General features: G+C 57.6%; 6 protein-coding genes and 1 long non-coding RNA gene across 13 annotated transcripts in view; 3 read left to right on the top strand and 4 right to left on the bottom strand.

The window, feature by feature from the left end:
• Nucleotides 1-1,143: 1,143 nt before the first annotated feature.
• Nucleotides 1,144-3,258, top strand: Mfsd3 (major facilitator superfamily domain containing 3). Its single transcript, XM_004656321.2, has 5 exons — nt 1,144-1,975; nt 2,297-2,444; nt 2,537-2,661; nt 2,729-2,838; nt 2,919-3,258. The coding sequence occupies exons 1-5, from the start codon at nt 1,303-1,305 to the stop codon at nt 3,090-3,092; spliced, it is 1,230 nt and encodes a 409-aa protein (XP_004656378.2). The 5' UTR covers nt 1,144-1,302; the 3' UTR covers nt 3,093-3,258.
• Recql4 (RecQ like helicase 4) lies at nt 3,198-9,834 on the bottom strand. Its single transcript, XM_045143102.1, has 21 exons — nt 9,745-9,834; nt 9,634-9,667; nt 9,466-9,563; nt 9,113-9,253; nt 8,146-8,874; nt 7,588-7,714; nt 7,173-7,271; nt 7,002-7,094; nt 6,786-6,922; nt 6,449-6,532; nt 6,200-6,376; nt 5,940-6,119; nt 5,724-5,865; nt 5,199-5,461; nt 4,784-5,069; nt 4,580-4,709; nt 4,327-4,496; nt 4,071-4,251; nt 3,851-3,995; nt 3,564-3,672; nt 3,198-3,484 (listed from the first exon to the last, which is right to left on the bottom strand). The coding sequence occupies exons 1-21, from the start codon at nt 9,826-9,828 to the stop codon at nt 3,363-3,365; spliced, it is 3,531 nt and encodes a 1,176-aa protein (XP_044999037.1). The 5' UTR covers nt 9,829-9,834; the 3' UTR covers nt 3,198-3,362.
• A 301-nt stretch (nt 9,835-10,135) lies between these two features.
• Lrrc14 (leucine rich repeat containing 14) lies at nt 10,136-13,804 on the top strand. 5 transcript variants are annotated; one of them, XM_045142709.1, is made up of 5 exons: nt 10,137-10,317; nt 10,647-10,833; nt 11,554-11,912; nt 12,098-12,682; nt 12,782-13,804. In XM_045142709.1, the coding sequence occupies exons 3-5, from the start codon at nt 11,584-11,586 to the stop codon at nt 13,347-13,349; spliced, it is 1,482 nt and encodes a 493-aa protein (XP_044998644.1). In that variant the 5' UTR covers nt 10,137-10,317; nt 10,647-10,833; nt 11,554-11,583; the 3' UTR covers nt 13,350-13,804. The 5 variants fall into 5 exon arrangements, with proteins under 5 accessions (XP_044998646.1, XP_004656489.1, XP_044998644.1 ...); XM_045142708.1 differs by having other exon boundaries at nt 10,137-10,346; XM_045142710.1 differs by lacking the exon at nt 10,137-10,317 and adding an exon at nt 11,065-11,169 and having other exon boundaries at nt 10,362-10,833.
• Nucleotides 10,200-18,689, bottom strand: Lrrc24 (leucine rich repeat containing 24). 2 transcript variants are annotated; one of them, XM_004656433.2, is made up of 5 exons: nt 18,618-18,689; nt 16,069-16,287; nt 15,643-15,921; nt 15,334-15,502; nt 10,200-15,096 (listed from the first exon to the last, which is right to left on the bottom strand). In XM_004656433.2, exons 2-5 carry the CDS (start codon nt 16,228-16,230, stop codon nt 14,168-14,170), a joined length of 1,539 nt encoding a protein of 512 aa, XP_004656490.1. In that variant the 5' UTR covers nt 16,231-16,287; nt 18,618-18,689; the 3' UTR covers nt 10,200-14,167. The 2 variants fall into 2 exon arrangements, with proteins under 2 accessions (XP_004656490.1, XP_044998642.1); XM_045142707.1 differs by having other exon boundaries at nt 16,069-16,376; nt 18,618-18,662.
• On the bottom strand, nt 18,016-20,464 carry C2H8orf82 (chromosome 2 C8orf82 homolog). Its single transcript, XM_004656434.2, has 3 exons — nt 20,093-20,464; nt 19,554-19,602; nt 18,016-19,356 (listed from the first exon to the last, which is right to left on the bottom strand). The coding sequence occupies exons 1-3, from the start codon at nt 20,462-20,464 to the stop codon at nt 18,911-18,913; spliced, it is 867 nt and encodes a 288-aa protein (XP_004656491.2). The 3' UTR covers nt 18,016-18,910.
• Nucleotides 19,136-20,582, top strand: LOC123458530. The gene is made up of 2 exons (XR_006635710.1): nt 19,136-19,705; nt 19,800-20,582. It is a non-coding gene; the product is annotated as an uncharacterized LOC123458530 (long non-coding RNA).
• Arhgap39 (Rho GTPase activating protein 39) overlaps nt 20,453-21,708 on the bottom strand; it is a 138,611-nt gene continuing 137,355 nt past the window's right edge. For both annotated transcript variants that reach the window (XM_045142705.1, XM_045142706.1), the window contains one exon: nt 20,453-21,635. In XM_045142705.1, the coding sequence (XP_044998640.1) occupies nt 21,441-21,635 (195 nt within the window). In that variant the 3' untranslated portion in view covers nt 20,453-21,440. The remainder of the gene's footprint in view (nt 21,636-21,708) is intronic.

The raw sequence follows: 21,708 nt of genomic DNA, 5'->3' as shown, positions 1-21,708 counted from the left end.
TATGTGGGTACTGGGAAATTGAACACAGGTCCTTAAGCTTAGCATGCAAGCTCCTACATAGCTGAGCCATCTCTCTAGCCTTCTTCCCTCCCATTTTTTTTAAAGTAGTTACTTGTGGTGCTGAACCCAAGATCACCAAAGTACATCCTCAGTACCCCAACCTTTCAGTTTTAAGACAGTCTTACTAACTTGCCCCGGCCACCTTAAATTTATGATTCTCATGCTTCAGTCTTATGAGTAGCTGTGAATACAGGTGTGTACTAACTACTATAACCAATAGTAGCACTCGTTTTATACAGAAGAGTGGATCAGCAGCAGGAGAAATGCACTGTTGGGGCCTCAAACTTGGACCCATGGCTGACCAAAGCACCCAGTGCTGTCCACTGTGGAGGTAGTTCTTAAGCCAAGGTCTCATTGCACAGCCCACTATGGCCTTGGGAACCAGGTAGGGACAGCTCTGAACTGGAGGAGTGATTGCACATGAACCTTACTTGCAGGCTCAGGGACGTCTGGGTGGACTGGCCAGGCTTTCCTAGCCGTTGCTGAACCTTAGGTGTGAAGAGTAATGGTTGGATGTATCATTCTGAGCCTGGACTCTGACCTTTCATTTCACACAAACACCTCTGCCTTCGGCTAGTGGAGGTGACTGAAGCCAGAGGCACAGCAAGGTGGGCAGAAACACCATGGAGCAAACAGACACATTCCTTCGTGTGGGAGGCAGAGGTAGGATGATCAACTGAGTTCGAAGCCATCTTGAGACTATATGGAAAACTCCAAGTCAGCCTGGCTACAACGAGAACTTACCTTAAAACCCAAAAAGTAAACAAAGAAGTACTTCTGGAATGGATGCAATAACGTGGGGTGGGGAGGAGGCTGGTGACCATAGAGCAGAAAGGGTGACTTTCCAGGACTCGCCGCGCTGCGCTGCTCCTTCCTGGTCTGGAGCAAACGCCGCTGGCTGTTACGCCCGTGACGGCCATCGAGGGCGCCACTGAGCCAATGTCGGGGCCTTCGGCTCGGTAGGAGGAGCCAGGCAGCCTCGGGTGTGGGCCAACGCGGAGGACGCCTGCGGGACCGAGGCCCCGCCCGCCCAGCCGCCACAGTGCGCAATGCACGCCGGGAGCCGCGCGCTGCGCTCTGCGCCTGGTCCCCGGCTTCGGGACTTCCCGGATGGCCCACGCGCGGGCGTCCGGACTCCCGCCTGACTAGCTCTCACCCCACTCAAATGAGCCAGGCCCGGCCCGACCCGACCCGGAGCTGGACCTCCCAGCCCGAGCCGCCTGGGCCCGCCTGACACCGGCCATGCATGGTAAACTCTTGCTCCTGGCCGGCCTGTACCTTGTACAGGGACTACCCTATGGGCTGCAGTCCGGTTTGTTGCCCATCCTGCTGCGGGCCCGCGGCTTCTCCCTGACGCGTGTGGGCCTGGCCAAAGGGCTGTATGCGCCATGGCTGTTGAAGCTGGCGTGGGCACCGCTGGTGGACAGGCGGGGCTCCCCACAGGTTTGGCTGACACTCAGCACAACGGCCCTGGGCCTGGTGTGTGGACTGCTGGCCGCATTACCTCCCCCACAAGCTGACCAGGCAGGGCTGCCCACCACACTGATGGGGCTGCTACTACTGCTGAACCTGGGTGCAGCAGTGCAGGACGTGGCCCTGGACACGCTGGCGGTGAAGCTTCTGGAGCCGAGAGAGCTGGGACCTGGCAACACTGTCCAGGTGGTGGCTTATAAGCTAGGGGCAGCGCTGGCTGGGGGTGGGCTGTTGGTCCTTTTCCCCACTCTCTCTTGGCCACTGCTCTTTCTGCTATTAGCGGCCACCTACTGGCTGGCTGCTGCCTTGGCATGGGCAGCCCTGGGACAGCTGCCCTGGCCTCAGGCCTCAGAGCACACCCCACACACATCACACCTGCAAGGTTTGCTGGAGGTGCCTGGGACCCTCTGGACGGCAGGCTTTCTGCTCATCTACAAGCTGGGTGAGTGAAGCCTTGAGTAAAGCCACAGCAGGGCTGGGGCTCAGTCCAAGTAGATTCCCAGGGTCTGTGGAGCCTTCTTAGGGGGCATGACCTCCCAGCCACCCTTAGCACCTAAGGTTCACTTCTTGTCCTCTTTCTGCTCACGGTCCCCTGGGTTTCTCTATTGCTTCAGATTGACCTTGGCCAGTGCCCACTGTCCATTCTCTCCCAGCACCTGGGGCCAATGAAGAGGCAGACCAGGGACCAGGCTGGTTGGAGCACGGACTGAGGTCCAAGAGGGGAGGAGGAAGTAAGGGGACCATCCCTGCTTATGATCTGCAGGTGAGCAGGGGGCCAGCAGTCTGTTTCCACTCCTCCTGCTGGACCATGGTACTTCTGTTCCAGACCTGGGACTGTGGAGTGGCTTGGGTGCTGTGGCCTGTTCCATTGCTGGTTCCTCCTTGGGTGGGACCCTACTGGTTAGGCACTGGTAAGCACTCCTCAGTCCACTCTGACTCCCTTCTACTCCCCCCCCCCCCCAAAGAATCCTAACATGTGCAGCCTTCCCATTCCTGCTCCCAGGCAGCAGCTCTCCCTGTTGAGGTTCGTACTGCAGCTCCGCCTTGGGGGCTTGGCCTGCCAGACTGTCCTGCTTTTTCATCTGCACACTTCAGGGGCTAGCCTGGATGCGGACACAGTCCTGAGAGGTGAGGGGATGGCCTTCGGGAAGCAGTGGCCTGGAACCCTCGGCCCTGATGATGCTTGTCCTCCTAGGGGCAGCTTTGCTGAGTCTGTGCCTGCAGCATTTCCTGGGGGGCCTGGTAACCACTGCCACTTTCACTGTCATGATGCACTGTAGCCAGCTGGCACCCAAAGCCCTGCAGGTAAGGGGATGGGGCAGGAGTGAGTCCAGGGGCTGCAGGCTGAGGAGCCATTAGGCCCTGACCCCTATTTCCATTCCTAGGCCACACATTATAGCCTCTTGGCCACTCTGGAACTGTTGGGCAAGCTGCTACCGGGCACCCTGGCTGGAGTAATGGCAGATAGTCTGGGCCCACATCCTTGTTTTGCTATCTTCCTCATACTCTCAGCCCTGCCTCTGCTGGACCTGGGCCTGGCACCCAGTCTCCTCGCCTGAGGTGGGAGACTGTCAAAGCCAGGAGGGCTATGGCCTGCATGCCTGGAGCACAGGAGGTGCAAGGATCCTCAGGCTGAGAGTGGTCACCAAAAGAGGGTCTTAAAACACTGACTTCAAGCATTTTTATTCTGCATTTCAGAAAATAAACCTGTGGTTGATGGCTTTATCACTGCCTTGTTTAGTGGCTGAACCTGACACTTTGTTTAGTGGCCAAGTGCTTGGCCTGCCTAAAGCCTTTATGATGCAGCATCCTCCCATGCAGGGGGCTCATCACCCCTTCAGCAGGAGCTCCTCTGTGGCTAGGTGCATTAGGGCATGGAAGTTCAGATGTAGGTACTTTCTCCAGAAGCGCCGGTCCTGTCCATATATCTGGGCTGGGTAGCAGGGGCTTCCTATGGTGGGGCAGAAACATGACTGAGGGTTCAGCTGGCTCTTGTCCCTACCAGCATTAGGCAGCACTGTGGTTCTCACCAATGCCATGGAAGATGCGGGCCACAGCTCTGCCAGAGAACCTCTCTTCTGACCTCAGGGACAAGAGCTGACGGATATCACGGCGAATACTGTCCTCCCAGTCCTGGAGCTGTAGGTGGATGGCATGTGACCTCCTCTGAGATCATGTTCTTGTATCCCACACAACCAAAGCAACCCACGAAACACTGAGCCAGGCTGTGCAGGAGCCAGACTGTGGGGTCAGGGTTGCATGCGGGTATATCATTGTTCTCGGCCTCGGACATTATCTCCAGAGGGTCTATACTTACCTGGGCCTGCCCAGGCTCGGGGCCCTCATCATCCTCCATGATCTCTTCTTCCTCTTCAAAGTAGTGGCTGAGCAGGGTCTTTAGCTGAGCACTGCGGTCCTCGTCAGGCTGTTCCAGGCAAGGCCCACAACTGGGAAAGGCAACGCTGGGAGCAGAACAGGCCTGTCAAAGTTGCTCAGAGGGTCAGAGTACCCCGGGGCCTGCCCAACCTCTTCTTTACCTACGAAAGACCTTGAATATTTGGCGCAGATGGGCCAGGGCCTTGTGCTCACGGGCCTGCACACGGGTGTACAGAAAGTCACAGATCTGGTCCTTCTCCTCAGCTGTGAGATCCCCAGGGCTGTGCAGGTGAAAGGCCAGCTCCCTGAACTCCACAAGCACCCCTGTCCTCCGTGGTGTACCTGTCAGGAACTGTGTGTCAGATACAGGAGGAAGGGCGGCCAACAGAGTCCATGCTGGGATAGAGGTGGGCATACTTGTCCTTGGCTCTTGGTCCCACTGCAGCTGATGGAGAGATCGTCGTATAGAGGCCAGCTCCCAGCCCATCATGTCTGCCAACTCAACCATGTCAAACTCCAGCGAGCTGCTACCCTGATTTGGGTCTTCTGGTGGCCACTTGGCCAAGTATGCAGCCAAAGGGGGACACCTGTGCACAGGGGCCAAAGAGGAATGTGGCCAGCAGTCCTCCTTGTTTATCCTCATCTCCACCTTTGGGTGGGAAATACTCACCTGTGGGCCAGGGCTTGGAGCTGGGCATGACCCCCAGGGCAGTGCAGATGGCAGTGGGTGTAAGTGACTGGCAGCAGCTCCAGCCAGTGCTGTGAATGCAGCTCCATGTAGCACAGTAGAGTCTCAATGGCTGGAGGCAGAGGAAGGCTCAGGGAAAATAGTGACAACCTCTTCCCATACCCTGCGTGTGCCCTGGCTCCTTACCCTCCATTGGCATGTCCAGGGCCTGCACTGTTGGCTGCACTGGGAGTGCCCGCTCATGGCCTTGGCAGGCAGGTCCCTGCATATGGGCTACATGGTGGCTGCTGTACTTGGTCTCCTGAGGTGGGGACTTGGCCACAGGCCTCACTCTGTTCATGTCTCTCTCCTGCACTGGGGGCCGCTGGGTGCAGGCACAGGGTGGGAACACACGCTGTACCAGCTTCTTCACAGCCAGGAAGTCGGTGCCGTCAGCATGGGCATGTCTGCGCAGCTCCCGCAGGTCCTCACCCTGCAGTGGCAGTCATGCTCATGCAAGCACAGCACCAGGGGCCGGAGAGCAGGGCAACACTTGGGGCTGGTTTGGGTGGCACAGGATGACCCTGGAGCTAGGCTGGTATGAGGGGGGGGGGATGCCAACCTGGGGCTTCAGGAACAGGTGACAGTGGGCTGGCTGCCCATCACGCCCTGCACGGCCCACAGCCTGTACGTAGCTCTCAAAGCTTGGGGGCAGCCCTAGGTGCAGCACAGCCCGTACATCTGGCCGGTCCAGTCCCATCCCAAAGGCCACTGTGGCCACCACCACTCGCAGCTGACCCTGCATGAAGGCCCGCTGCACTCGCCGCCGTTCCTGGCTGCACATGCCAGCATGGTACGCTTCAGCCACATCATTGAAGACACGACCTTTGGGGAAGGTAGACAATGGTGGGACCACAGCAAGTGTGTGAAGGAGCTGGGCGTGGTGGTACCTGTCTTTAATCCCAGCATTTAGGAGGCAGAGGTAGAAAGGATCCCTTTGAGTTTGAGGCCAACCTCAGACTACAGAGTGAGTTACAGGTCAGCTTGGGCTAGAGTGAGACCTTACCTCAAGAACAAGAACAATAAAAAAAGAGAATTAACTATGCAAAGGAAGTCCCTGTGGGGCCAAACACAAACTCTGCTTTACCTGTAGGCCCTGGGTCCCTTGCCACAGGCAGACAGGTCCGGAGAAGTGCAGCTACCCGCTCTGTTTCCTCACGTCGATTGCAGTAAATGATGATAGAATCCAAGGTTCGAAAGCGGTCGCTCTGCAGCAGGGTCACCACAGCCTGGCAAGAAGCAGTGGTCAGCATGGCAGTCAGAATGGAGGCCCTATCTGGGCCCCTAGCATGTGCACACATACCTGGTCTGGGTCTCTGTCCATGGACACAGAGAGGTGCAGATTGGCAGGGATGGTAGATGATCCCCTAAGGTCAAGCTCTTCTGCTACACCCAAGTGCTGGGCCACCTCACGGGCGGTGCTAAGTGTGGCCGTGGCTGTGAGACCCAAGAAGCAGCGGACACCCATGCGTTTCCGAAGCACCTAAACCAAGGGTGGTAATGAGCCACCCAGTCCATGTGAGATTAGTCCAACTCTTCACCCTGGCCTCCATACAAACTCACTTTGCAGATGCGTAAGTAGCAGGGCCGGAAGTTGTGTGACCACTGAGAAAGGCAATGAGCCTCATCAATGCAGGCGAAGGCCACAGGAGGCAGCTGAGAGGCTTGAGGGAGGCTGGCCCCACCTTCAGCCAGTGCCTCAGGTGACAGTATCAGCACGTGCACCTGGGCTGCCAGTACCTGAAAGGAACAGCTTCAGAGACACTGCCCAGGTGGCTACCCATTGACCTCTGTCTATGGGACCCTCCTGACCTTCTTCAGGACAGACTCTCGCTGCTTCCCAGTCATGCCTGAATGGAGGCAGGCTGCCTTGAGACACAGAGGTAAGCCAGATACCTGTAGATGCAATGGTGTCACAGCCCAGTTAGCCCAGGTTCTCTCTGAATTTTCAGTAACTCAGAGTTCTAGGACAAGCACCAAACCCTGGGCCTAAGGACGCCTGAAGTCTCAGGAGCCCAGATGGTAGGCATTGGGGGTTGGGCTGTACAGAGGTCAGCAGGCCACCTGTGGTCAAGAAAGAAGAAACACCTAAGGGCATCAGAGGTATCCGTCTTAAGGCTTTACAGGCACTGAGGGCCTGCCCACACACCTGGTCCTCCATGAGTGATAGGAGGGGAGAGATCACCAGTGTGATGCAAGGGCTTCGCTGGGCATACAGCAGTGCGGGAAGCTGGTAGCACAGGGACTTGCCAGCACCCGTGGGCAGCACCAACAGAGTGGAGATCCCTGAACAGGACGAGAGGTAGCTGTAAGGTTCCATGGCTCACTACAGCTTGGTGGCCCGCCCCTGGGCAGCCACACTTACCAGACAGGATACGCATGACTGTACACTCCTGCCCTGGACGGAAGGCTTGGTGCCCTAGCTGCTTCAGGGCCTCGAACACCTCAGCTGGTGTCTCTATAGACACAGGTACTGGTCATCGTGGTCCCATCCCAAACTCCCTCCAGTGAAGGCTTTCACCAGGTTTTTGCTTACCTGCTATCTGCCCTGAGGGCCCTGGTGGATAGAGAGGCGGCACTGGTGGGGGAGGATAGGGCACCTGCACCTGTGGCCCAACTGCTTCTGTGTCCTCACCTGTTTGGGTAGGTCAGACAAGGAGATGCCAGAGCTCCAAGATGGACTGAGACCATCCTGACAGTGGTCACTGGTCAAAACTACCTCCTCCCCTCACTCAGCAGAGAGGTGATAGCAAGCAGTGTCTGTCTTCTGGGCTTTTTCCAAAGTGGAAAATAACTGTTATTCCCGTCCCTGCAACCTTCCTCGTGGAAACTCAGGTTGGGGGCCTGAGCAGGATTAAGAACTGGTAAGTCCTTCTGTTTGGCCTTAAGTGCTGTCTCCCCCACCCACGCCCTGTGGTAGCCTGCCACAATTCCCAGGGCAAAGGCCTTACCTAGCCAGGAGCATTGGGATGCCAAGTGATCAAATTGCCATGATTGGAAACAAGAATCTTTGACTGTGGCTCTTGGTCCCCCTTTGCCAAAATGCTCCCCTTTCTTTTTCCATTTTTGCTTCCAAACCTGGGGAAGATCCACGAAAGAAGCTTATACAAAAGGGAGATGGGAGCCAGGAGCGGTGGCGCATACCTTTAATCCTAGCACTTGGGAGGCAGAAGAGGATTACCGTGAGTTCAAGGCCACCTTGAGACTAATAGTGAATTCCAGGTTAGCCTGGGCTAGAGCCAAGACTCTACCTCGAACGCCCCCCGCCAAAAAAAACCCCAACAGATGGAGACCAGGCATGGTGGTACATGCCTTTAATCCTAGCACTCAGGAAGCAGAGGTAGGTGAATTACTGTGAGTTTGAGGCCACCCTGAGACTCCATAGCAAATTAGTGAATTCCAGGTCAGCCTAGGCTAGAGAGTGAGACCCTACCTCGAAAAACCAAAAAAAAAAAAAAAAAAGGAGACAGGATGATGAGGTGTGCCATGTCCCACTCTGCCTCGTTTACCTGCTTTCGGAGGAGCCTGCCTCGAAGGGCCCCACGCTGCACACAGTGCTTCTGCTTCATGTTCAGACGAACGTAGTTCCCCCGGTCCAGGGCAGCTGGTCTAGGAGACGCTTGCTGATGGGCTGTGCCCTCAGCCTTCCCCACCTTGGCTTGACTTGAGCTGCTGCATGACAGTAGCTTCATCTGCACAGGTTCTCCTGAAGGGTCTTTTCCAACTGCTGCAGCCCCAGTCCCCTTGGACCGGAGTCTGCCTTGGCTGCTGTCCTGCTGGGCTTGTGCAGAATCCCCCCTGTTCTCATTCCATCTTTGCTTCCTGTCTTGACTGTTGCCGGGCTGGGAGACCTGTAAAGCAACTTGGGCTGCCTTCTCTGGGCCCTGTGAAGGTGTGTTGGAGGTGCCAAAGATGATTAACTTGCCTGATATCAGAGGTTGTGAGTCCTCTAAACCTAGGCCAGGTCTGCAGGTATTAGGTACCTCCAGAAAATCTGAGGACCTGTTTTGACATCGCTCTAGCCAGTCAGGATCTAGGGAGCTCAACCGCAAGGCAAGGGATGCCTGAAGCTTTCGGAGCCGGCCTGGCTTTGGCTGGGGCTCAGACAGCTGGGGAAATACATCGCTGACTTCATCTGGACAGGTGCAGGCAGGACTTGAGCCTGGAGGTCTTGGTGTGGGTTTCTTGTACAAGGGTCTCTGGAGAGGCTGGAGTCTTCGGCTTTGGGCTGGTCCAGCCTAAGAGGTAGGTAGAGGACAGAACAGCAAGCAGGAGCTCAGGCCTCTGGGCTGCTGCAGAAGGCTGGGTGAGACAAGAAGCTGAGAGCGGAGATCAGTGAGCACCCTCAGGACTCTTGTCCTAGTTACTGCAGGAACCTGGGCCTGCACGTGCCTGCTATGAGAAAGGGACAGAAAAGAGCACCTGACAAAACTGTCAGGTGCAGCTTGGGATGTGCTAACAGTCGTCACTTCTCACCTGCAGAGTGTCCTTCAGATTGGCCTTGAGTCTCTTCCCATAGTCCTGCACAGACCTCCATGGGCTCTGCCCTGGAGTAGGTTGTGGATTCTGGGTTGCAGCTCGATTCAAGTGGGGTCCCCAGCAGCTGGGGTCTGATGCCTGTAGGAGACACCAGCAGCAGAAGCCAGAGAAAGTATGGCATGGGCACAGAGGCGACTCCAAGCCCCCACCCCACAACAGGGCCGTGTCCTTTCCCACTTCGCTTCTCCACTTCTGCGCCCTGTGGGGAAGCCTGGCTGCGACTGTTCTTGACTCCGGCCATTTGGCCATATAGTGAGGTGATTGGAAGCCGGGGTGAGGGGCCAGGGTACCTTCTGGGCCGCCGCGGGGAGTGACTGCTCTGGGATGCGGTGCCCTCCGTTGGCCTGGCGCACCGCCTGCTTCAGGGTGCGGTACTCCCGGTACAGAGCTAGAACAACAGGAGCGGGAGTCAGGGAGCGGCCGCCGACATTCCCCGCTGCCCTGGGCCGTGCGCTCACCGCGGGTTTCCTCGGGGGCCGCCTCCACGTCTTCCTGTGGAAGGAAGGCGTCAGCCACGAGCCGCACCCGGGGTCCCCGCTCCCGCTCCCGCTCCCCAGGCGACCCTTCACCTGGCCGGGCCGTCGCCCGTGCAGCCGCGCGAACGCCCGCTCCCAGGTCTGCAGCTGCAAGCGCACGTCCCGGAGCCGCTCCATGCAGCCGCGGACAGCGTCCCGCGAACCTCCCGCGGCCACACCGACGTCCGGCTCCAGCCAATGAGCGGCAGGCGCGGCGGCCAACCCGCGGGCTCCGCACGACGGCGCGGGAGGGAGGCGCGTCATCGAGGCGCGCCGCGGCGCGGGGCGGGGCGGGCGTGCAGGCGGGGCGGGGCGTGGGCTGCGGGCCGAGGGGCGAAGCGCGGCGGCGACCGCGGGCTCGGGGGCTGGCGCTTGGGAGCCTCGGGCCGAGGCGGGGCCCTGGGCGGCGCCGCTGAGCCCGGGTGATCCTCGCTCATGGAGTGCGACCTCCGGGCGGGTTGGGACGCGCCCGGCGTGGAGGAGCAGGCTCGCCCGGAGTGGAGGCCCGGGTCTTGATCCCCGGAGGAGCCAGGCGGGCACGTCCGGAGGCGCCGCGCCGATTCCGCTGCGGGCGGCAGTGTCGCCCAGAAGCGCCTCGTGGGCGGCTTTCCTTTCCTCTTGTGACAGGTGCGCGATCTGTTTGAACTGCCTGCGAGGTAGGCATCCTTCTCGCGACATTTGCGTTTCGGCAGAGCTAGGTCGAGGGTGGGTGTGCAGGCTTTCTTCAGAACTCATGTCTTAAAGTTCTTGTTCAAGGTGCGAGAAGTCTGCAAGCTCAAGAGCTTTGTAGCCAGTCTGCATCCCCCCACTTTTCCCTGGGCTGTGACCTTGGTAAGGCCTCGGCCTTGGCTTTCCAGTCTGTCAGAGGGGTATGGCTGCACTGTAGTTCTGGGGTCGAGATGTTTGGCTCACAGAAGTCTGCTAAAGTCAGCATCAGGACTAGCCCTGTGTTGCAGGTACTCTCCAGCTGCAGGGGCCTCTTGCTTGTGGCTTCTCAGCTTGGCTGCTACTTTGGCAGCCATCTGTGCCTCATCTGTGCAGTCCCTGGCCTGAGCCCTTCTGAATCTCACGAATTTAAGACTCGTTTTCCCTCCACATTGGTTCCCTTGTGAAAAGGAAGATAGGCGGCAAGGACCACAGAAGGTGAGAGTTGCCCTTTCTCGGGGCTTTCCGTGCCTGATTCTACCCCAGAGAATAATTACTCTGGGGTTCACATTCATGGTGCTATCTCAGGCTACAGTACATCATCTGTACTCAAGGGTTCTGTGGGTCTTTGGTATTTCCTGGAATCCAAGGGCATGCATATCTGAGAAGGGCGAGGGAGGGAGCCACAATGTGGCTGTAGTCCCTGTGGGAGTTTTCTACCTGTTCCAGTGCTGATGAAGGACCACAGAAGCATATTTGTGAGTGGGCAGACATGAAGTATCAAATGTGGGCCCTACAGAGCAACAGTCGTCTTTCAGAAGCACACAAAAGCAGGTTGTTGATGGTGCCACACTATTGATATTCTGCTTGACACTGTTGTCCTCATGTTTCTAAGTTGTGGCCTTGTCCCTTGTCCACTTTGCCAAGTGCTAGGCACTGAGGCATGGCATGTCTAATCCTGGCACTAGTGAGGAGGGTCACCACAATTTGCAGGCCAGCCAGGGGTACATAGTGAGACCCTGTCTCAATTTTGGCTAAAGTGAAGTAAGACCCTGTATCAAAAAGCTAAACAAGCTGGGTGTGGTGGTACATGCATGTAATCCCAGCATTTGGGAGGCAAGGGTAGGAGGATTGCTTTTGTACCACTGAGCTGTGGAAAGGGTGTGGCCTGGTGGTGGTTAAGGTTTGTCTTCCTCAATTAAGGTCCCTCTCCTACAGGTGGACACCTCACCACCTCAGCATACCACCATGCACACACTTGTGTTCCTCAGCACAAGGCAAGTGCTCCAGTGCCAGCCAGCTGCCTGCCAGGCCCTGCCCTTGCTGCCCCGTGAACTCTTCCCCCTGCTGTTCAAGGTGGCCTTTATGGACAAGAAGACAGTGGTACTGCGTGAGCTGGTACACACGTGGCCCTTCCCACTGCTTAGCTTTCAGCAGCTGCTACAGGAGTGTGCCCATTGCAGTCGGGCCCTGCTGCAGGAGAGGCCCAGCACTGAGAGCATGCAAGCTGTTATCCTTGGGCTGACTGCCCGGCTCCACACCCCAGAAATGGAGGCTGGCTCACAGCCTCTCTGCAGGTATGCACAGGGCCCACAGCTAGGAGTACAAAGAGGGTTCCTTGAGCAGTTTCTAGACTTTGGTCCTGAGGTTAGCAGGAACTCAGTGTGGGAACCTTAAATACTTGTTGGTCCTGTTCAAGGAGGCTGGGAGGGATGTGGGCCTTGCCATCTCACCCCCTGCCTCCAGCCATTCCTGTTCCTAGAAAGCATACACTGCGGGTGCTGGACATGACTGGTCTCCTGGATGATGGTGTGGAGCAGGATCCTGGTACCATGAGCATGTGGGATTGTACAGCAGCTGTGGCCCGGACATGTATTGCCCAGCAGCAGGGTGGGACCACTGAGCCAGGGCTGTCCCTTGTCCCTGTGGAGGTTCGTGTGGACCTGCGGGTGAACCGAGCCTCCTATGCATTCCTTCGTGAGGCACTCCGAAGCAGTGTGGGCAGCCCACTGCGGCTCTGCTGCCGGGACCTCAGAGCTGAGGACTTGCCCATGCGGAACACTGTGGCCCTGCTGCAGCTTTTGGATGCAGGCTGCCTGCGCCGTGTGGATCTGCGCTTCAATAACCTGGGTCTGCGTGGCCTGTCTGTCATCATCCCACATGTGGCTCGCTTCCAGCACCTGGCTAGCCTTCGTCTGCATTACGTGCATGGGGACTCGAGGCAGCCTTCTGTGGATGGTGAGGACAACTTCCGCTACTTTCTGGCCCAGATGGGCCGCTTCACCTGTCTGCGGGAGCTTAGCATGGGCTCTTCTCTCCTTTCCGGGAGGCTGGACCAACTGCTGAGGTGAGTGGTCCCCACTATTGCACAGTCCCTCCCCTCTATGAGGACCTTTCCCCAGGGCTGCCAGGCTATGACTCTTTTGTACCTCCTGTGTCCCTGCAGCACTCTGCAGAGCCCCCTGGAGAGCTTAGAGCTGGCCTTCTGTGCCCTGCTGCCTGAGGACCTACAATTCCTGGCACGGAGCTCCCATGCTGCCCATCTCAAGAAGCTAGATCTGAGTGGTAACGACCTGTCAGGCAGCCAGCTAACACCTTTTCAGGGTCTGTTGCAGGCGGCAGCAGCCACACTGCTGCATCTTGAGCTGACCGAGTGCCAGCTTGCTGATGCCCAGCTGTTAGCTACACTGCCCACTTTGACTCGCTGTGCCAGTCTTCGCTACCTTGGACTCTATGGTAACCCACTGTCCATGGCAGGACTTAAGGAGCTGCTGAGGGACTCTGTGGTACAGGCTGAGCTTCGTACTGTGGTGCACCCATTCCCTGTGGACTGTTATGATGGCCTTCCATGGCCACCGCCTGCTTCTGTCTTACTGGAGGCCTCCATCAATGAGGAGAAGTTTGCCCGTGTAGAAGCTGAGTTGCACCAGTTGCTGCTGGCCTCGGGCCGGGCCCATGTACTCTGGACCACAGACATCTATGGGCGCCTAGCTGCAGACTATTTCAGCCTGTGATTTCCAAATTTCTGGGTGAGAAATAGTTTAAGACAGAGCTTTTGCCTGGACTCTGCTGGAGGCCTGACACGAAGGTACTACTCAAGGTTTTCTGCAGGGTCTGCCGTGTTTCTTGAGCCGCCCTGCTTCCTGTAGTGCTCTTCATTGCTCATTATCTAACTGAGTGTAGAGCATTTCAGGCCTACCTGTGCTCTGTATGGTTGTTTGGTTTCTCTTTGGGGTTGTGAGACTCTGCAGATGATCTTAGAATCCCAGGTCTGACCTGAGAGAAACAGTGGGCTGGGCATTTCCTGTCCTCTTTTCAAGAGTGCAAAGCACTGGCATGGAAGTTGGGATGGGATCTGCCATGCAATTTAGGGCCTTGTACTATGTTCCCTGCCCTGGCACCTGAATCATTATCAGCTTACTGTGAGGCTGGAAGGTGTCATCATGGTACAAACGTGCAGTGTCTGGAACTCCAATGTGTGACTTTTTTTTTTTTTTTTTTTTTTGGTGTGTGTGTCCTAACTGGCCAGAGTGACCTGTCTCATTTCTGCTGTCACTCTTCCAGCATGACCAGTGATCAACAAGTATCAGCCACCTCCTGCCCACCCCCACCGAGTCACCCCGCCATCCCCGCCAGCAAGGGCTAGCGAGGTGTCCCCAAGAGAGCTGGTGGTCGGGACCACTGAACTGTGTAGGGACTCCTCCCTAGCCTTGGTCCCCACAACCCACACACTGCTGGGGGCAACAGCGCAGCTTCTATTTTTACTGATGAGCATGCGCAGGATCGCCCCGGCCAGTCTCTGGCGCCCACATCATCTGCGCTCACCACCGGCTCAGCAATGGATCTCATAGGCGACGCGAGTAGGGAGGCGGAGCCCAGGCGCCGGTCCTTCGGCCGGGCTGCGGTCCGCGGGCGATTCCGCTGGCGCATCCGCGAACAGGGGCTTAGAGCGGTCGATCACGAACATCTCATGGCCGCGCTCGTCCCGGAGCTCCTCCAGCTGGGCGAAGGTGCAAGGCCCGTCTGAATAGTCGTTAACAAACAGCGCTCCCTCCCCTGGCGGCGCGGGCGCCTTTTTCCGCCGCCGCCGGCGCCGGCAGATCATGGAAGTCAGCAGCAGCGCCGTGAGCGCCAGCAGCAAGATGGCCGCCGCCACGGCCGTCTGCGTGGCCGGGCCCAGCGCGAGGAACGCCATGCTGCCCGCCTCGTGCCGCGGCTCGCGGCCCGCCGGGCGCGCTGGCAGGGCCGGCGGCGGCAGTGACCGCTGCAGAGACGCGTTGACAAGAAGGCGGAAGGGCACGCGGGCATTGCCCCCGGCGTTGGCAGCCTCGCACTCATACTTGCCGGCGTGTGCCAGCGTGATGTTGGTGAGGAAGAGCATGCCGCTGCCGGTGTCACGGGTCGCCTTCGCCTGCCCGCCCAGGCCCGGTGCGCCGCCTTCCAGCTGCACCTGGGCTTGAGGCTGGCCTCGAGGCTGGGGCACCTTTCTCCAGGTCACAAGGGGCTGTGGGTAGCCTGATGCCTGGCAAGCCACCCGCAGGTCCTCGCCCAAGTTAGCAGTGAGTTCCAGAGGCTCCACATGCACAGAGGGAGGAATGCAGATGAGGCTACTGCCAGACACATCCAGAAGACTCTGCAGCGCTAGGCGGGGAGGCTCTGCGCACATTATCTTCCTGTCTCTGGAGCTGAGCAGCCGCTGGCCCCCCTCCTTGATCCAAGAGCCCAGCCAGTGAAGGGCACAATCACAGCGCCACGGGTTCTCTGTGGGTAGGCAGAACACAGCCTAGGTGACTGGGGCTTTGCTGGTCCAGGCAGGCCTTTCCCACCTTACAGACGCCTGATACAAGTCCAGTACCCTGACCCTTCTCATCCCGTTAGCTGTGCCGTGCCAGTCTCTGTCCTCAACCGCATTTTTTTTTTTTTTTTTTTTTTTTTTTGCCTGCCTGCCTACTGATGCTACTGTGGACCAGACAGAGATCTTTGCCCACGAAGGATTACCTGTGAGGCGTAAGACTTGTAGGCTGGCCAGGGGCCGCAGGGCCTCTCTGCTGATAGTGCCTAGCTGGTTTCTGCTGAGGTCCAGCAGGGCCAAGGAGGAGAGCCCAGCCAGGGCCTGGTCCTCCAGTACTTCAATGCTGTTTTCTTGAAGATGTAGCTCCTGTAGTCGCTGAAGGAGGGACAGCAAGTAGTCAGGAAATGGGATCCTGGAAAGCTAGACAAAGGTTGACTTTCTCCCCCTAACTACTCCAGCTCCTTAGGGGCAACTGGTGTCACAAGATCCTGCATTTTGGGGCTTTTAGCACTCACCGGCATGTGCAAGAAGGTGAAGTCCAGCAGCCGTGCCAGCTGGTTGCCAGCAAGGTACAGGACCCGAAGCTGGGCCAAGCCCACGAATGCACTGCCATGAAGGCCACGCAGCCGGTTGCCAGTGAGTGCCAGCTCGAGTAGGCGCGGCTGCCCACGAAAGGCGCCGGAGTCCAGGGCATGCAGGCTGTTGTTGTGCAGGTAGAGGTGGCGCAGAGCAGCAAGCGGTGCCAGGGCACCTGGCTCCAGGTGCGCGATGCTGTTGTCCTGAAGGAACAGGGTCTGCAGACCGGGGAGTGGGATATTAGCTCATGGTACAGGACTCTGGCTTCTGTGGGGAGAGCCACATTAACACAGCCCCTTCCTCCACCACTGGGCGGGTAGCCCATTGCTCTAACCCAAGGTCTCACAGCCCCACAGAGTGCCCACCTGTGTTCCTGGGGGGATTCCCGGAGGGATGACACGCAGCTGCAGGGCACCACACTCCACTGTGGCGCTGTAACAGCGGCAGGCAGCGGGACAGCCGGTGGTGCGGGGTGGCATGGCCAGCAGCAGTGGCAGCAGCAGCAGTGCAGTAACCCTTGGGGCCATTTCTGAAGAGACTGACCAAGAAGCTCTGGCCCCAGATAAGATACCCAAGATACGATCCTGAAACGGTTTGGAGGGCAGTGCTAACATTATAGTCAGCACATACTCGGGCAGGGAGTGGAATGCCAGGCGAGGTGTTTTTATTAGGCCTGTAATCCCAGGTAGACAAAACAGACTGAAGTTCAAGACCTTGCTGGGAAATAGACCTTACCTCAAAGCACACATATGTACACACAGATGGAGGTCTACATCCTGTGTCTAGGTTTCAGAAAGTTGAAATCGGCACGGGCAACATAAAGAAACGCTAATTTCCTCCCTTGACAAAATCCTTCATGAGACCTAAGGTTCAATTCCTGGTGTCCTCAACCTACTCCCAGGAAATGGCTAGGTGGAAAGCATCATCTAGCCCTAGACCCCTTCCTATACCTATCCTGAGGTTCCTCCTGCTTGTGGGCGTGCAGAGCCCACTCTGCACCCTGCTGATCTTTCCTTGGCTTCCCGGTGCAAGAGGACATGGGTTTGGGGACTACCTGTATAGCAAAGTCTGGGTCCCATTACTCAAGCATGGAGCAGAAAGAATAGATTCTGGGCAAACATGTCCTTTTGTGGGACTAGCATCAACCTAAGGCTCAGCTGAAAGCAGAGGTCCTTTTGTGCCCAAGGACAGAGGACCCACCTGACCCTAACTCACTTGACCCAACCCTGTTGTTCATTAGTGGACTTGAGGAATGTGGGCAAAACTGGTTTGGAAGAGCAGGGAGTGAGGCTTGGCATAGGCCTGTGCTCCTACTGTCCCAGAGGTATAGGTGGGTGGACAGCTTACATGGAGCTGGGGCTTTGTCCCCGGTTAAATTTTTTTTTTTTCCTTTTTTTGAGGTAGGGTCTTGCTCTACCCCAGGCTGACCAGGAATTCACTGTGTAGTCTCAGGGTGGCTTTGACCTCATGGTGATCCTTCCTACCTGTACCTCCTGAGTGCTGGGATTAAAGACATGCATCACCATGCCTGGCTAACTTTTTGTTTGAAACAGGACATTGGTATGTAGCTTAGGCTAGACATGAACTTGAGATACCCCTGCCTCATGCCACCACACCTAGTTTTCTCAAGTAGTCAGTTCAGGAGCCATGGCGTAGGTCAGGTCCTGGGAAAGCTGGATGTGAGGGGAACTTTAGAACAACCATTTGTGAGTGTGCATGTGTGGGAGGCTGACCTCCAGGCCTCGTACATGCTAAGCACAAGCTAAGTGTACTCTGTACCATTGAGCTATACTCCAACCATACAAACTGGGTATCTGATAAAACTTCCTAAACAGACTATGAGAACAATAGCCTCTGAAACTATGAAGCAAAGTTTGCAGTGGCTTCTGAATGTACTTGTGATCCCAGGGGTAGAGGGACTGTGGGGTAGCTCCAGAAACAGAACCTGCTTTTTTTTTTCTGAGGTCGGGTCTTGCTCTGCCCCAGACTTACCTGGAAGTCACTATGTAGTCTCAGGCTGCCCTTCAACTCACAGTGATACCCCTACCTCGGTGCTGGCATTAGAAGCACGTGGCACCACACATGGCTATTAATCTAATTTTAGTGGTAGGACCAGGGCTGAGAAACCTGCTCTTCTGGAGTTAGATAGGACCAAGGGTGCAGTTCTTTGAACTCCACCCTCACTTAGTATGGTTTCCCTTCTGAATACCTGTTTGTCCACCAGATCTCCTTGCTGAAGGTACAAAATGGCCTTGGTGTTTGGTTCAATTTTGCCCTTAACTGTAACGCACATTATTTAAAGTCACTAAAGATGAGGCAACACAACAATAAAATTTTAATGAAATAGCTTTGGCCAGGTACAGGCAGTTCCCAGGGGTCTCAGAATGGGTAGAGCCCCCATGAAGCCGGGGGTATTCTCTGGGCCATTGGGTCTAACTTCCCTGAGTACAAAGGGCTGGCCCCTGGCTCCAGCCCTTGCTCATCATCCAACATACAGTGGCAAAGCCTTGATCTCCACCTAATGGCTTGAGATGCTGTTCATGCAAATGCCCAGATGTACACCATTGTGAGACCACCATAGCAGGGGTGTTGGCTACAGGCTACATGAACCCAGAAATCCTTTTATCAGGGCACAAATCCCTGGGCAGGAGCGGGGAAGGGAACCCTGTATTCTACCTTGGGCGCTGCGTGAGACTCAAACTGAGGCCTCCCGTTGGCCCTTGGGATCTGGTGTGGTGAGTGCACAGGACCTCCCCTAACCAGCTCCAGAGTGTCCCAGGCTGTGCTCATGGAAGGCGTGGTCTCCGGCCCCTCCCCGCTGCCAGGTCACACACCCTTTTTGATATGCTGGTTTCCCAGATGGTCCCGGATTCCGCCCCCAGGCCCGGTGACCTTGGGCAAAACGCCCCCTCACCTGACACTCCGGCGGCGACTCCCTGCTGTGCCCGTGGCAGACGGGCTGGAGAAGCGGCGGGGGAGGGGGACGGGGCGCGCACGCGCACAGGCACCCGTGCAGGTTGCGCCCGCTGCACGGGGACTGACGTCGCGAGCGCGGGCCAATCGGCAGAACGCCCGGCCGGTGTTAGAGGAGAGGCGGTAGAGACCCACAGATAGCTAATGTCGCGACAGCACCTTGGACAGCGCTAACCTAGCTTGTCGGCCAGGGGATGCTGGGGTCGCTCATACAGCACCGCCCCAGCCCGCGGCTCAGGGCGGAGAGGAAGCAGGTAGCAGCGGAGCCAGGTCCATAGTGAGGGCAAGGCGTCTGCCTTGCCAGCGCACATGCGAGGGCACGGTGGGCGAGCCTGGCCCGTACTCAAAGCAGGCGCTGAGCTCGAAGGCGAGGGCGGAGCGCACCAGGCCCACGCCGCCCACGCGCTCTGGAGCAGGGTGGTACAGGCGCCCGTTGGCCGCCAGGGGCAGCAGGCGCGCCGGCTCGAAGGGTACGGTCAGGGACTCGCCACCGCCGCAGTAGGAGAGGCGCGAGGGCCCGCTGTCGGTGATCAGCAGGTGCGTGAAAACCACGGGCCGGTCCTCACAGCGCAGGAAATTCCGCTCTCTGCCACAAAGCGAAAGGAAAGGGAAGGAGGCCTCGTAGCGTCCACTGCGGTTGGGTCTCAGACGGGAGAAGAAAGTAGCCAGGAACTGCAGGTCTAGGGGAGCAAAAGGACGACTGTTCACCAACTTGGGATTCCAAGGCCCCGGGATCATTCTCAGGCAGGCCCGTCTCCCTGGACCATGAATACTAGCAGAAGACCGCCAGCCCCCTAGTGCAGGCGAGCACTGCCTACAAATTTGAGGGATGCCCTGAAACGCGGAGGGCGGGCACAAGAAGACAGCTTGGCAATACCTTTGAAGCAGGTGATGAAGTTCTTCATTTTGGAATCATCCAGGAAAAGCTGCAGGCAGAAGTGACAGACGATGGATAACAAGGCCTGAGCCCAGTGTGGTGTGCGATGTTTTTGCTTCTGTGGACAATCTGTACAGGGAGGCTCATGGAAGGTAAACCTTGGGCTCTGCAGATTTCCCTGCACACTGGCGGTGCCTCCTTGCACACTAGTTTCCTAAGCTGCAGCCCTTTTCTCTCCTTTTCAAGTGTCTAGTCAGATGTGGCACTTTCTGCACCGAGGCTACCAGGCCTACTCCAAAACATTTCTAAAGCAGGGAAGACTTCCTGGGTCATGAGAATTCAGCCGGGGGTTGATCCCAGCAGGGCAGGGCTGGGGGTGATACCCAGTGAGTACATGGTCCTGGCGTTCACACACCACGTAAGTTTCCCTTCTCCTTGGACCCGCGTCAGGCCCCTCTTCCACCAGACCTCAGGCCCTCTCTACACCAGCCCTCCTACCGCGCGCACCTCAGGACACCCCTGTCTCGCGCCCCGCCCACCTGGCCCTGGTGATCCACGTAATAGAAGTACTCGCGGGTCCGGGGCTCTGGGCTCTGGCCCTGCGTGTAAGGGACAGGCCCGTTCCCGCTGTAGGCCTGACCTCCGCGTGACCGCGCCAAGGCCTGGGCTAGGGCCCGGGCCCGGAGTGCACTGCACAGGGGCCACATACTCCCACGCCGGAAGCAGATCTCCCAGGCGTTGCTGATCGAACCCACGTTCCTAGCAGAGCTCCGAGCTTTGGGTTCCGGTGGTGGAAGCCGGGACCCCGCGGCGCTCCCTGAGCTCCCTTGCCCCGGAAGCAGCCAAGCTGAGCCCTCCCCTTGCCGCGCGTCGGGAGGAACGGGAGGCGCAGGCAGCGCGAGTGTACACATGAACTTTATTCCCACGAAGCGCCGTCGCCTCGGTCCATGCGCCAGAGGGCCTGTGTGACCCGACCGCCCGCGGGCCCCAGCCTTTGTTTTTAATAATAAATAAAAACTCTAAAAAATATATATATAAAACGGGAGAAATTAAGTATGACCACAGTTGGAACTTATACTCCAGAATGTAAAATGGCGGAGTCTGTGTCTCGTCCGCTCGCCTCCAGGGCGTGGGGTTTGGTCGGAGGCTGCGAAGTCGGAGGAGGTGGTGCTAACTTGCTCAGCACAGAGGACGGTGACAGCTCAGATAAGTATCATCTGGTTAAAACTATGTCCTTAGTAAATTTAGTTCTAACATCTGTCGCTCTACTTTTATCTCTATACACAGGTGGGCTGGGTGAGGGAATAAATTTTGGACTCTCATACACCAAAAAACAAACAACCCCCCACAAAAAACCACAAACAAACCAAAACCTCTCGCCCCCCCCACCCCAAGGACGCCTGCTTAGCCCTGCCCCCACCCTGGAGGACTTTGGTTTGGGGTCTCCCTGCCAACCGAGAGCTGCCAGACCCTGAGACGGCGGGGTTGAGTCCTGTTAGTGGTCAGAGCAGCTCTCCGGAGGCCCCCAACCCTCCTGAAGGCCCCCGAGCTGGAGCACGAGATCGGAGCGAGACTATCTAGGAAATGGACGACCCTGGAGGGGGTCCGGGTTGTGCCGCTCAGGGCAGCGCGGCGTGTGCTTCGGCCGGCCGGGAGGGCAGTGTCGCTCGGCTCCGGTTAACAGAAGGCACTTCTCGGGGCTGGTCCGCGGCCGGCGAGGCGAGCCGGTGCCCGGAAGATCCGGCCACGAGGTGGGGCGCGACTGCTCTGCCCAGGCGGGTCTGGGGCGGGGCGGGCGTCTGGCGGGGCTTGGCATGCTGCCCTGCGCTGGGGCCGTCCCTCCCCCCTCCCCGTGCGCCGCCCCAGCCCACGTCTGTGGCCTGCGTGCTATAGCACGCCCTCCATGAAGCTGGTATCTAGATGCTGGATAAGCACGCGCAGGAAAGACATTTCCTTGCGCGTGTTCTCGAAGATGACGCGCGGGTCATCCGACTGGCAGCGCAGGCAGTTGGGTGCCATCACCATGGCCAGGTTGCTGACGTCCATCTTGGTAATGGCCACGTTAGCTGGCTGCACGAACACCTAACGTAGGGTGTAGAGGAGGGTAGGCGTGGGTAAGGCAGGCTAGGTGAGACGGGGTTGACAGCGGGTGGGT

The sequence above is a fragment of the Jaculus jaculus genome, chromosome 2 (genome assembly GCF_020740685.1).
Source record: "Jaculus jaculus isolate mJacJac1 chromosome 2, mJacJac1.mat.Y.cur, whole genome shotgun sequence".
In the NCBI taxonomy this organism is placed as follows: domain Eukaryota; kingdom Metazoa; phylum Chordata; class Mammalia; order Rodentia; family Dipodidae; genus Jaculus; species Jaculus jaculus.
Note: the sequence above shows the minus strand (reverse complement) of the source record. Positions and strands in the feature narration are given on the sequence as shown.